The sequence below is a fragment of the Fukomys damarensis genome, unplaced genomic scaffold (genome assembly GCF_012274545.1).
Source record: "Fukomys damarensis isolate Sample0158 unplaced genomic scaffold, DMR_v1.0_HiC HiC_scaffold_13, whole genome shotgun sequence".
NCBI lineage: Eukaryota > Metazoa > Chordata > Mammalia > Rodentia > Bathyergidae > Fukomys > Fukomys damarensis.
In genome coordinates this window covers 39,192,235-39,205,273 of record NW_022900925.1, presented here as the reverse complement: position 1 = coordinate 39,205,273, position 13,039 = coordinate 39,192,235, and the positions used below count along the sequence as shown (strand labels likewise).

Genomic DNA, 13,039 nt, shown 5'->3' with positions numbered 1-13,039 from the left:
AGCAATTAGACAAGAGAAAGAAATTAGAGCAATAAAGATAGGAAAGGAAGAAGTTAAACTCATTATTTGCTGATGATATGATACTGTACATTGAAGACCCAAAAAATTCCACCAAAAGACTTTTAGATTTGACACTTTTACCAGAGTAACTGGATACAAGGTCAACACTCAAAAATCAATAGCCTTCTTGTACACAAATAACAGACTCACTGAGAGAGAAATTAGGGAAATAATTCCTTTCACAATAGCATCCAAAAAAGTGAAGTATCTAGGAATCAGTCTCATGAAAGAAACAAAAGACCTCTACACTGAAAACTACAGCACTCTGAAAAAAGATTGAAGAGGATAGAAAATGGAAAGATATCCCCTGCTCTTGGATAGGAAGAATCAACATAGTGAAAATGACCATACTACCAAAACTGCTATACAGATGCAATGTAATACCAGTTGAAATTCCAACACTGTATTTCACAGAACTAGAAAAAATAAAAAATTCACTTGGAACCAGAAGAGACCTAAAATAGCAAAAGCCATCCTAGGTAACAGAGACATGGCAGCGGGTATAACAATTACCAGTTTGAAACTATGCTACAAAGCCATTGTGACAAAAACAGCATGGTACTGGCAAAGAAACAGACCTGAGGATCAATGGAACTGGCTGGAAGATACAAAAACAACTCCAGATGTACTCAGCTACCTCATCTCTGACAAAGGAGCGGACCATCCTCACTGGAGGCAAGATAGTCTCGTTAATAAATGGTGTTGGAAAAACTGGATTTCAACCTGCCAAAGATTAAAACTAGACCCTTATCTTTCACCATGCACTAAAATAAAATCCAAGTGGATTAAAGATCTAAATATTAAAACAGAAACACCAAACTTGCTGGAAGATAGGCAGAACTCTTGAAGACATTGGCATAGGAAAAGACTTTATGAACAAATTCTCAGTAGCATGGGAACTACCAGAAAGAGTAAGCAACTGAGATCTCATCTTATTAAAAAGCTGCTCTGCAAAAGAAACCATCAACAACTAAAAGACAACCTACAATGTGGGAAAAAATTTTTACCAGCTGCTCCTCAAAAGAGCGCTTATCTAGAATATATAAAGAACTCAAAACAATCAGCCCCCCCCAGTATAAAGACCCGATTCAAAAATGGACATCTTGGGGCTGGGCATTTAGCTCAGTGGCTCCACTGCCTGCCTCCCAAGCACAAGGTCCCAAGTTCGATCCCCAGTACAAAAAGCAGGGCAGCATCTGAAATGAACAGACATTTCTCAGACAAAGAAGTAAAAGCAGCAAGTAAATATATGAAAAAATGTTCCACATCACTGGCCATTCAAGAGATGCAGATGAAAACAACACTGAGATTCCACCTCACCCCACAGAGAATGGCTGCTATCAAGAAATCAAACAGTAACAAATGTTGGCGGGGTTGTGGGGAGAAAGGAACCCTTCTGGGGCGGGAGAGATGTTGGTGGGAATGCAGAATGGTGCAACCACTACAGAAATCAATACGGAGATGCCTCAAAGAGCTGGGACTAGAGGTTCCATTTGACCCAGCCATCCCTCTGCTGGGTATCTTTCCAAAACAATTAGAAGAATCATATCAGAGATATATGCGCACCTATGTTTATAGCAGCACAGTTTGTAATACCTAAAATTTGGAAACAGCCCATATGCCCATCAGTTGGAAACTGGATAAAGAAGATGTGGTTTTTCTATAAAATGGAATACTACTCAGCCATAAAGAATGAGAAATTAGATTCATTCATAGGAAAATGGGTACATATTGAGGATATACTCCTAAGTGAAATAAATAAGTCACGCATGTAGATACTGAATAGTTTCTGTGGTGTGAATAAACCGTAATAGTACGTAAGATCCTAATGAGATAACTGACATTGTGAAATGGGAAGAAAAGGGCTAAAGGTGTAGGGAAGGTGGGACGGGTAGGGGAAAGGGAATAAGGGAAAAGAAAAAATGAGAAAATGGAAAAATGGAAAAAAAGTGTTTGTAAATGGGGAGGGGAGAAGGGGGCGAAGAGAGGGCAGGGATAAGAGGAAAAAATGAGAACCAAGACCTGTCATGCAAAGGTCCGAGATCCCAATGATGAAAGTTACTGTACTGTATGCCCAGAATGTACCAATTAACTAAAAAAAAAGCAGCAGCCTAGAATGAAAGGAGATGGGTGCGCCCTAGCTCTGCCCGCCTGACCCCGCTCCGGCGCAGTCTCCCCCGTCCCTCTCACTGCCTTCCCAGGAGAGCCCTGCAGTCCTGAGGCTGCCCCCACACCCACGTCCTTTCCGCCAGGAACAAGATCACCATGATCGCTGAGCCTCTGGAGAAGGGCCTGGCTGAGGACATCGAGAACGAGGTGGTGCAGATCACTTGGAACAGGTGAGTGTGCACTCTACCCCCAGGCCGGTCTCTGCCCCTGGGGGCAAACTGTCAGGAGCCAGCAGTGCAGAGCTGCCTGGTACCCAGCTCTCCTCCCTGCCCAGGAAGAAGCTGGGCGAGTTCTTCCAGACCAAGTACGACTGGGATCTGCTGGCCGCCCGCTCCATCTGGGCCTTTGGTCCTGACGCCACTGGCCCCAACATCTTGGTGGACGACACCCTGCCCTCAGAGGTACGCAGAGCCGGCAGGTGCCATGCGGCCCATGCTTGCCTCCTGGGAGAAGCTGTGTGTGTCTTCCTCCTTCCGTGAAGGCTTGGCCCCAGGCTCACAGGTCCTGTTGGACTCTGAGCAGCCATCTCTCTGCAGGTGGACAAGGCCCTCCTGGGCTCCGTGAAGGACAGCATCGTGCAGGGCTTCCAGTGGGGGACCAGAGAGGGGCCCCTCTGTGACGAGCGTAAGTCCCACTCCAGACGCTGGCTGGTACACAGGACCACCCGAGTCCCAAGCCAGCCTGTCCCTCTCCCTCTGTCCCAGGCCACCATTTGGTATATCCTGGAAACGGAGTCCTTTCTAGACTAGCACTTGGCCCTGTTCTTACAAGGGTCTGTGCTGGGTGTGTATGAGGAGCACTGTCCATAGGATGTGGAGCCAGGAGTGGTGGCACATGCTGGTACCTCAGCACTCCAGGAGGCTGAGGCAGAAAGAGCACAGGGTCAAGCCCAGCCTGGGCAACTTGGTAACTTGGTACGCTCTAAGAGAAATGTAAAAATAGTGCTGCGGATGTCACTCAAGGAGAAGGCCCTGGGTTCAACCCCTACTACTACAAATAGACCCAAATGGGACTTTGTGGGACCAAATGTGCAGTTCTCCAAGCCAACACCAGGAAGAGCGCATAGCTCTCCGAGCCTGGAGCAGGCTCTGCCTCAGGCCTCGGTGCTGGGCAGTGTCTGTGGCCCTGAGACCCTCTGCCCTGCTGCCCTGGCCCTCAGCAGTGGTCCTGTCTTCTCCCAGTGATTCGCAACGTCAAGTTTAAGATCCTGGATGCGGTGGTGGCCCAGGAGCCCCTGCACCGGGGCGGGGGCCAGATTATCCCCACAGCCCGCAGGGTGGTCTACTCCGCCTTCCTCATGGCCACGCCCCGCCTGATGGAGCCCTACTACTTCGTGGAGGTCCAGGCGCCTGCGGACTGTGTGTCTGCTGTGTACACCGTCCTAGCCCGGCGCAGGTGAGCATCGTGGTGCTTGGAGAGCAGCCGGGGTGGAGGGGAGGAGCAGGTCCTGGCTACACCAGGGCTGAGGGCTCCCCAGGCCTGAGCAAGGTGCCGGTGTGGTGTTGACAGGACAGTACAGCATCTTCTGCCCAGAGGGGCTGCCTGGCACTCCCCACCCCTGGAGCCCTCACCTGGCCGCTCTCTTGTCTGCATTCTCTTGTCCCACTCTTGCTGGTGACTTGGTAACAGCAGAACCCAGGCAGCACCACATTAGGAGCTCAAGCCTCGGCAGGGCCAAAACTGGGAACCAAACCCAGGGCCTTCGCGGAGTCACACCCTCAGCCCTTTTTTTTTTATTTTGACATAGTATTTTGTTAAATTCCCTGCGTTGGGCTCCAGCTCTGCATCTTCCTGCCTCAGCCTCGCAGAGCACTGGGATCGCAGGTGTGCACCACTGTGTGCAGCCTGGGACCTGCCCTTTTCTTTGTGTGTCAGGGGGCACGTGACTCAGGACGCACCCATTCCCGGCTCCCCTCTCTACACCATCAAAGCCTTCATCCCGGCCATCGACTCCTTCGGCTTTGAGACTGACCTCCGTACTCACACGCAGGGCCAGGCCTTCTCCCTGTCTGTCTTCCACCACTGGCAGGTGAGCTGCTGCTCTGGGTGTCCTGGGGAGGAGTCGCTCTGAGGCCTGGGGAGTTCCCCGCACCACTGAGGCCCGGTGCCTTCCAGATTGTACCTGGCGACCCCCTGGACAAGAGCATCGTCATCCGGCCCTTGGAGCCACAGCCGGCCCCACATCTGGCCCGTGAATTCATGATCAAAACCCGGCGCAGGAAGGTATGTGTCCCCCAGGCCCTGGCCCCCTGCCCCGCCTCCCAGGCTCTTCCCTTGTCACAAACTGAGCGTGCATCGTGCACCATGTGAAGCGGTGTGGTCCACGTCCCTGCCTACCCTGCCCTCTACAGGGCCTGAGTGAGGACGTGAGTATCAGCAAGTTCTTCGATGACCCCATGCTGCTGGAGCTGGCCAAGCAGGACGTGGTGCTCAACTATCCGATGTGAGCCTCAGAGCCAGCGAGGAGCAGGCGAAGGCCCCTGCGCCTCCCCCTGGACCCGAACTGGCTCCTCCCCAGGACTCGCTGACTTCTCACCCCTGCTTTACTGTAGCCCTGGTTTGGAAATGAAGAGAACATTGTGACCTTTGCCCTCCCTGCAGCCTTTCTCTGGTGAGGTCTGGGTAGATGCTTGTGGTCTCCCACGATGCCACTGCCGCTCCCAGCTGCGGCCTCTTCCGGTCAGGTCCCCAGGGGGCAGCCAGCGGGAGGGGCCTTGCCCTCACCGAGGCTCCCACAGCCTTGCCGTGTCCCGTTGTCCCCTCTCTGCCCTCCACCCACAGACGACACCTGGCTTTCGGGCACTACTTTATTCGGCATCCACGGGACCCTGCAGCCAGGCTACAGCCCCTACTTTCCCCTGGTATCCTGCACCGTCCTCTTGCTGTAGTCTCTGTACATGGAGTACACAGCGCCTGCAGGGCACAGGGAGAGTGCTGTTGGCACCGATCCCTGTTCTCATGCTCTGCGGTCCCAGGGGTCCCCGCGCTTCTGTCCCTTAGAGAATCCCACTTTCCACTCCTCTTCCGCCCCTGCCCACAGCTGCTCCCAGCAACCAGCCATGCAGCCAGTGACCATCTGACAGGTCACGGGGCATAGTGTTCTCAGGGAAGCTTTGGCAGCCTGTGGAGTGGCCAGGCTGCAGGTGGCTCTTGTCATTTACTTGGGGAAACTGAGGCAGTGAGTGGGATTAGTCCACAGCCAGCAAGTACCGGTCTGCTGGTTTTTTGTTTTTTTTTTTCTTTCCTAAGACAAGGCTGGAGCTAACTCCTAACCCTCCTGCCTCAGCGTCTTGAGGCTGCCACTCTCAGATCCAAAGAGGACAAGAAATCAGCACATATCCTGCTGCATGATGTTCTCACCTCCTGGTGGGCAGGTTGTCATGAGACGGCTGTATAGTGTCCGGGAAACAGGGACAGGAGTCACAGGGAGCCCTGAGTAGTCTCGGGTCCCATGTGGCCCTGGGTCATGGTCTGCTGTGCCCTAGCCAGTGCTTACCTAGCATAATGGCACCCACGGCACAGGCCTGCGCAGCCACGCGAGTGTGGATCAGGTGTATGGACAGTTTGGTAGAGCCGCGAGCCTTGAGCTGGTAGATCCTGCATGTGGCCACCCCCAGGCAGCCCGCCAGGCCTATGGACAGAGAGTGACAGCCTGGGCTCCACGCCAGGGTCCTGAGGGGAGCTGGGGTCACTGGGCTGTGCCCCCCACAGAGTTGTCACAGCTCTGGTCTCTGCATATCCTGTCAGTGTGCAGAGCACGGTGATGCCTGCACCCCACAGCCCTGCTCACTTTCGGTCCTGAGGCTGGTGTTGGTGCTCTGTGCCTGGTTCGCTGCCACCTCTCTCATGTGATCCTGCCGGTCTACTGTGAGGTGGGGCCACCTGATCTCTGGCCTCTGATGCCAGACACTGCCCAGAGAAGTCCCATCTCACCCTGTCCTACCCACTCACCTATAGGCACCAGTGGTGACTCCCTGCTCTTCCTGAGCAGCTTCTCAGACACACTTTCGGCACCCTCGGGTGGTGCCCACTCGCCTTTGTCAGCAGTCATCCTGGGCGCCAGTGTGACTCCTGCCTTGTCCTGGACAGCAGAGTCAGAACTCGGCCACCACTGGGCCTCACCACGCCCGGCACAGCTCTCCCGGAAAGGTGTCCCAGCGGTGCCTGGCCTGCCCTTCCCCCACCACATCCCATGGGCACGACCCCGAGGCTGAGGTGGATAACTGAGAAGTGCACGGATGGACAGTCCTTGTGTCTAGGGCCCCCACTGTCTTGGTGTGCGACAGTCACTCCTGGGACACCACGGGGCAGACGCTCATGATGGGCGTGGGTCTGTGTGAGACAGCCTGCATCCTGCACCTTGGCCCCGAGGGATAGATCCTGGTCCCGGAGCTCCCAACCTGCGGCCTCTGCCTCCGGGCTGCATGCCCTCATAACACCGGATTAGGGCAGAGTCCTGCTGAGCAGGCACCCTCGTTGCCAGCTTCCTCTCATCCCTTTCTCCTGGTGGAGCTGTGGCAGTGGCCCAGGGTCCCCCAGAGGGTCCCCAGCCTATGGCACTTACCTTGGTGCTGGGCAGGAAGTGGAGCACAGGCAGCCAGGCCAGCTCAGCAGTGCCGTCCAGAGCAGCCGCTGTGGGGTCCGGGAGCAGTGACTGGGCTTTATGGAGTCTTTGAAGTCAGACAAGCGGGGAGGAGAGGGGAGGACGGGGTGTTCTTCACTCCCGTCTGCTGGGCTCCAGCGGGGATGCAGCATGGGGCCGGGGGGCGGGGCAGGCTGCCCTTAACTGCTGCCCTCCATTCCCGCAGTCATCGTGGCTGCTGGGACCTGCCTGGTGTGGACAGCTGAGAGCCAGGTGGGCTGGGCAGACACCCAGGCTACCCAGCTGCAAGAGCCCTGTATTTTGTTTGTTTTTGGCGGAGGGGTTGAGACAGGGTCTCTCTATGTAGTTATGACTGACCTGGAATTCACTATGTAGTCCAGGCTAGTCTTGAACTCACAGCTCTCCTCCTGCCTCAGCCTCCCGAGTGCTGGGATTACAGGCGTGTGCCACCACACCCGGTGCGGGCCCTGTATTTTGTCTTGGTTCTGTGGTATAGAGGTTCATCCAGGCCCATGTGTGTCTGGGTCTTGATCCTTTCAAGAATGCATCTGGAGCCGGTGAGACCCCACTCCCATGTGAGCCCTTCACACTGCCTCCAAGCCTACTCAAGACTTGGGGCGAGGACAACCAGCATTGTTGGCGCCGTCCCTTATGAGGTCTGGGCTCAGCCTCAAAGGAGCTGGTGACTTTCTAGGTTGCATGGCTGGCAAATGCAGGTGTAGGACTGGCACCAGGTCTGGCTGCCCTGGGTTTGCCCTCCTGACCGCTAGCGGCTTAGGGCCAAGACTGACCATATCCACCTGGACTGCCCGGGGAAAGAGCACCTACTGAGCACGTGGGGCGCAGGCATGGCAAGGGCCTCACCTTCCAGGCCTCCTCTTCCTGTGTGATTCAGCCGGTGGCCTGGAACTCTGTCCAGCAGCTGGTGTCTCCTCCCTCCTGCCTCAGCTCTGACTGACCAGGGTCACAGTGCCCATGGGAAAGGTCCTGCCCGCCCTCCCACAAGCCTGGTACCACTCTCCAGCTCCGTACGTGTCCACTGCCCCTGCGGTGGCTGTGTGCCCTGCGCACCTGTCTCTGGGTGAGATGGGTGGGGTTAGGAGTGGACCTGCCGCGGTAATGTCCACCCACCCACTGGCCCAACGCCTGTCCAAGATGGTAGTGCTAGGAATAGTGATTTACTGGGCATCTTCAGGGCGGGCAGAGAGCAGCCTGCTGTGTGTGTGGTTTTTCACCTGTCTCTCAGGTGCTGGCGATGGAACCCTGGGCCTTGCGTGCCATGCTTCGGCACCAGCTGCCCCGCCGGCCCTCACCAGAGCACCAGAGTGGGGCTGCATCCCTCAGGCTCCACTAGGGTCTTGTTCAGGGTCACAGTGGGTGACAGAGAAAGGACCGGAATTCCAGCCCCCACCTTAGCGGAATGCAAAGTGGGGTCGAGTCTTGAAATGGAAAAAGTGAAGTTTTTTTTATTTTTATTATCATTATTATTATTTCAAAAATTCGTGCCAGGTGTGGGGCGCACGCCTGTAATCCCAGCACTTGGAAGGCTGAGGCAGGAGGATTGTTGTGAGTCCGAGACCAGCCTGGGCTACATAGTTCCAGATCCGTTTCAACTACATAATGAGACCCTGTCTTGACCTATAAAAAAAAAAAAAAAAAAAAAAAAATTTCTTTTTGTGAACACTACCCACAACTTTAGGGACAAATTTCTAGAGAGCCTTGTTTTAGTAAACAGATAAAATTATAGCATCATTCTTGTTAACATGCCAAGTCCTTAATTGTTTCCATTTAAACATTTCTGCATTAGTAATTTGCTTGGTAAACCTTTTCCTTCCAGGTCAGGTCACATTCACAGAAACTCAGATTTAGAGGGGTCAGGCTGAGCCTTGCAGAGGTTTAGTGTCCTGGCCCGAGTCAGGCGTGAGAACCATCAGTCTAGACTGCTCCTAGGACTGGGGAGGTCAGGCCCACTGATACCTGCACCCTGGAGGCTGTGCAAGGAAGACTGGGTTCAAGGCCAGCCTGTCTTAAGAACCACTTACTTAGGACACTGGCTCTCTTAAGTCTATGTCCTTGCCTGTTAGGTGGAGGTAGCATTTACCTGTACCTGTAGGGTTAAAGAAGGAAGCGGCTGACTGGACGTCCCCGCTGGACTGGATGAACCCCGAGCTCCTCCCACCCTGCCTAGACTTGGGTTGGTGGCGCAGCGCGTGGGCGAGGGGCCGGCCGGCCCTGGACAGAGCAGCTACACTATATTTAGCCCTGGGAGCTGGGCAAGCCGGCGAGGGAGGGGCAAGGGCCAGCTCCTGCCCAGGCTGGAGAGCCTGGAGCACAGGGTGACAAGGGTGAAGTGGTCGGGACGAGATTCAGAGGATGCTCCGGACCTGGAGGGGCGGTGACTGCTGGAGGCACGAGTAGGGGCCGGGACCAGACCGGCAGGGTGAGTTTCATGTAGACTTGGCTTGCTGGAGGCTGCATCTGGGAAGGGCTGAGGTTGTGAGGTGTTCATTTTAAAACAGCTGGCAGCAGGGGGTTTAGCTCAGTGGTTTCCCTGCCTGCCTTGCAAGTACAAGGACCCAATTTGATCCCTGGTACAAAAAAAAAAAGCACAGGGTATGCCTGTAATCCTACCATTCTGGGAAGCTGAGGCAGGAGGATCACAGGTTTGAGCCCAGCCTGGGCAATTTAAGGCAAACTCAGATAAAAAGGGCCAGGGATGTAGCTCAGTGGTAGAGCGCCCCGGGTTCAATCCCCAGTACCACAGGCTGCGTGCACACGGTCCGGTTCTGTGATCCAAGCAGAAGACCAGCAGGAGGTGACAAGTGCGTGCTTCAGGTAGAAGTGTTTCGCTAAGGCCCTCGTGGGTGCTCCGATTCCCAGATTACCCAGGGTCTTCTAGAACATGTCCAGGAAGGACTGAGCCTTCTGGGCTGGTCCTCGGCACATTCTGTGTAACCCTCGCAGCTGCTCCAGTTGGGAGGTCTTTATCCCATTCCGAAGGGCAGAAAACAAACATCCCCCAGCCAGTGGATGTTGGGGCCACCCTGCAGATGACCACAATACTGTGGAAAATCAGCAGCAACTCCCAAGCATCCTGTCCTTACCCCATCCCCAAAATGGGTAAGTGAGAGTGCAGCACTGGCCTGGTGTGTGCCAGGCTTGGCTCCACCTCGCATCCAGGGGTGCGGACAGCTGGGCACAGTGACTGGCACCAGGGCTTCCAGACACCAGAGACCACAGAGCACCCCTCTCTAGGCCAGTGCCCCATGTTCTGGCCTCGTCCCCAAGTCCATGCTTGAGGGGGCACTGGAGCAGGCGCCCCATCCCTCCCCTGCCTTTGGACCCTGCACACCCAACACCTGCCTTGCACCTCCCCCAGAAGTTGACCTAGACTTAAAATCCAGCATTAATACACAAGGAGCCGCTCACAGCCCTGGAGTCACAACGGCTCCACCTAGACTACTTGTTTTACTTATTTAAAAAACTATTTTTTTTACAACTAAAAGATCTGCCTCAGCCAACACCCCTGCAGGCAATGCCAGGGAGAAACAGCGTCCTGTGCACAGGATAACAGATTCCCAAGGTCCTGAAGAGGGTGAGGCTTGGAAGCAGCTCTCCTGCCTGCCCGGATCCTGGGAAGCACTCCTAGGCCCTACCTCCAGGCCTCGGGGACTGAGAGAGGAATCTACTCTGCCTCTCCAGCCAGGCGGGGACCCGGGAAGTGTGTAATGGAAACAGTGACACACTGCAGCCTCCGAGCTGACCCCGCCGCCGTTCCCAAACCACAGGGCCCCACTGTGCCTCTAGATTTCTCCAATGGTTGATCCTTTCCTGCCTGGCCCCGTGTGAATAAAAAGCCATGTGGTTCTCACAGCCCTAGGCTCTGCCCCTCTGCTGGGACTGGAGACAAGACCTGTCCCTCCCTCCAGAGCCCTCCCATGTGCTTGGCATGACTCCAGGGTGGCCCCCAATGCCACTGCCTTCAGGGAGCCTGAATCCCTGTGGTACCCACTTGGCTCTGAGTCTTGGGGTGCCTAGGGTCCAGTGCCTCCAGCCTGGGACGAAAGGGCCTTACCAGCTAGCAAAATGGGAGAGGAGAGAGTCCCAGCTGGGGGACAGGAGACTTCAGTTATGTGTCGATTTTTTTTTTTTTTTTGGTACCGGGGATCAAACTTGGTACCTTGCACTTTTGAGGCAGTCTGGCACCGCTGAGCTAAATCCCCAGCCCTATGTGTACAACTTTAAACTAGGGGTAAAGTAACCTGATTTCCTTGAGTCTTACTTCTGCCTTTTCAAAATCTTTTTGTGGTTCTGGGTATCAAACCCAGGTCCCTGCACGGTAGGCAAGTGCTCTACCCTTGGCCTTTTTAAAAATGTTTACAGTGACAGTGTCTTTTTTTTTTTTTCTACAGTCAGTGTTTTGCTAAATTGCCTAGGTTGGCCTGAAACTTTCCCAAGCAGCTGGAATTACAGGTATATAGCACCACATCCGGCTGACTTTACTGTCTCTCTGTTCCCCCCTTTTTACGGTACTGGAGACTGAACTCAGAGTCTTGATATGCTAGGCAAGGGCTCTACCATGGAGCTATGTCTCCAACACTTTTATCATCTTCAGTTTGCTCTATTAGAAAGTTGACAGTGCTGCAGGCTTGCTAGTACGGCAACAGAGATAAAAGTGCATTGTTCTCGGCCTGCAGAAGAAATGGTGATGACAGAAGATGGAGATCCTTTCCGGGAGGCTGGGTGAGGTGCCACAACCTGTAATCCCAGCACTCTGCGAGGCTGAGGCTGGAGGATTCAAAGTTCAAGCCCAACCTGGGTGACTTAGTGAGACCCTGACTCAAAATTAAAAATTTTTTGAAGGGCTGGGGAGATAGTTGAGTGCAAGGACCTTGAGTTCAATCCCTAGTGCTGCCAAAAGAAGAAGTCTTTCCTGGCAGGTTCATTTATGAATTTATAGGAAGATAGTACCTAATGAACATTTGATTATATACATACATATATATATATATATAGTTATGCACATTATTTTTCACATATTATATAATTGAATGTTTTAATGCCATTTCTAGGTTGTTTGATACTGGGGGTGGAACTCAGGACCTTACACTTGCAAGGCAAGCAGCAGAACCACTGAGCTAAATCCCTGGCCCAGTTTTGTTTTTTGCTTTTAAATAAAAGAAGTCAAGCCAGGCATAGTGGTGCACACCTGTAATCCTAGCACTTGGAAGGCTGAGGCAGAAGGGTTGCCACGAGTTCAAGGCCAGCCTGGGCTACATAGTTCAACGCCTGAGTTACAGAGCAAGACAAGACACTGACTTAAAAAAGTCATAAAAAGAGTCCCCAGCTCCACATATCAGTGAACTCGCCTGTGCGTTCAGAGTCTGGCTCAAGCACAGCAAAGAGCCAGCTGCTCATCCCTGTTCTCCCACTGAAACCACCCTACCGTTTAGGTGTCTGCTATCTGGACTGCCTCGGCTTCGAGTGGCCATTTTTGGACTTTGTGTCTGTGAAAACTGTTATGAGATTCATCTTCCGTGTGTAGTATTGGTCCTCGCTGAGCAGCGAACTGCCCTTCATGTGGGAGAGAAGCGGGGTTTATTCTAGTTCTGTGGCTGATGAACATTTGGGGTACTTTCCAGTGTTTTGGCTTGGTGAACAGCACTGCTACGATTAGGACCAGGGTTTGGGTGGGTATCTGTACACGTTTCTGTGGAACGTGTCACAGAGCATTCATAGATTCCACTTTAGTTGACACTGTCAGACTTCCAAAGGAGCTGTAGGGCTTACACACCACTAGAAGCCGTGGTCAGTGCGGCCCGGGATGTCTCTTGTGCTGGTTCAGTCAATTCTTGCCCGGTGCTGGCATGAACCAGGGCCTCCAACAGGCTGGCGTTCGAAGTCACCTTCAGCACCTCTGGAGGTCCGGTGCTGACAAACCCGGCAGGCAGGGCGCGGCCCGCTCCTCTCCAGGCCGCGGGAGCGCGGGGACCCTGCCTGTCCCGGACCGAACGCCGCTCAGAAGCGAGTGCCACGACACACAGGCTCAGGGGAGTTTTTTCGTTTTTTTGTTTTTTTTTTTAACTTTTAGAAAATGTCAAAATCCAGACTTTAGAATTTCGGAAGACACCCTCCAGGCCACACCTCCTCACGGCCAGAGGCGCCCCGCGTGGGACCGCGCGCAGTCGGCCTAGGTCTCGCTCCGGG

At 53.9% G+C, this 13,039-nt stretch overlaps 2 protein-coding genes across 5 annotated transcripts in view; one reads left to right on the top strand and one right to left on the bottom strand.

The window, feature by feature from the left end:
* Eftud2 (elongation factor Tu GTP binding domain containing 2) overlaps positions 1 to 4,807 on the top strand; it is a 40,042-nt gene extending 35,235 nt beyond the window's left edge. For 2 of the 3 annotated variants that reach the window (XM_010642929.3, XM_033763082.1), the window contains exons 23-27: positions 2,766 to 2,853; positions 3,411 to 3,624; positions 4,105 to 4,258; positions 4,345 to 4,452; positions 4,581 to 4,807. In XM_010642929.3, the coding sequence (XP_010641231.1) occupies positions 2,766 to 2,853; positions 3,411 to 3,624; positions 4,105 to 4,258; positions 4,345 to 4,452; positions 4,581 to 4,676 (660 nt within the window). In that variant the 3' untranslated portion in view covers positions 4,677 to 4,807. Of the gene's footprint in view, positions 1 to 2,647; positions 2,724 to 2,765; positions 2,854 to 3,410; positions 3,625 to 4,104; positions 4,259 to 4,344; positions 4,453 to 4,580 lie in introns of those variants that run through there. The other variant, XM_033763083.1, reaches the window with a different exon arrangement.
* Positions 4,808 to 4,832: 25 nt separating this feature from the next.
* Higd1b (HIG1 hypoxia inducible domain family member 1B) lies at positions 4,833 to 6,915 on the bottom strand. Of its 2 annotated transcripts, XM_010642930.3 has the most exons (4): positions 6,794 to 6,915; positions 6,181 to 6,310; positions 5,726 to 5,860; positions 4,833 to 5,142 (listed from the first exon to the last, which is right to left on the bottom strand). In XM_010642930.3, exons 2-4 carry the CDS (start codon positions 6,278 to 6,280, stop codon positions 5,078 to 5,080), a joined length of 300 nt encoding a protein of 99 aa, XP_010641232.1. In that variant the 5' UTR covers positions 6,281 to 6,310; positions 6,794 to 6,915; the 3' UTR covers positions 4,833 to 5,077. The 2 variants fall into 2 exon arrangements, with proteins under 2 accessions (XP_010641232.1, XP_019066044.1); XM_019210499.2 differs by having other exon boundaries at positions 6,181 to 6,915.
* Between the last annotated feature and the right edge of the window lie 6,124 nt (positions 6,916 to 13,039).

Coding starts and splice junctions, on each gene's coding strand:
- Higd1b (XM_019210499.2), bottom strand. CDS start 6,418: ATGTGGTGGGGGAAGGGCAGGCCAGGCACCGCTGGGACACCTTTCCGG. Junction 5,861..6,180: donor GTCACCACTGGTGCCTATAG/GTGAGTGGGTAG, acceptor CTCTGTCCATAG/GCCTGGCGGGCTGCCTGGGG. Junction 5,143..5,725: donor CGTGGGTGCCATTATGCTAG/GTAAGCACTGGC, acceptor TGTGCCCTGCAG/GCGCTGTGTACTCCATGTAC.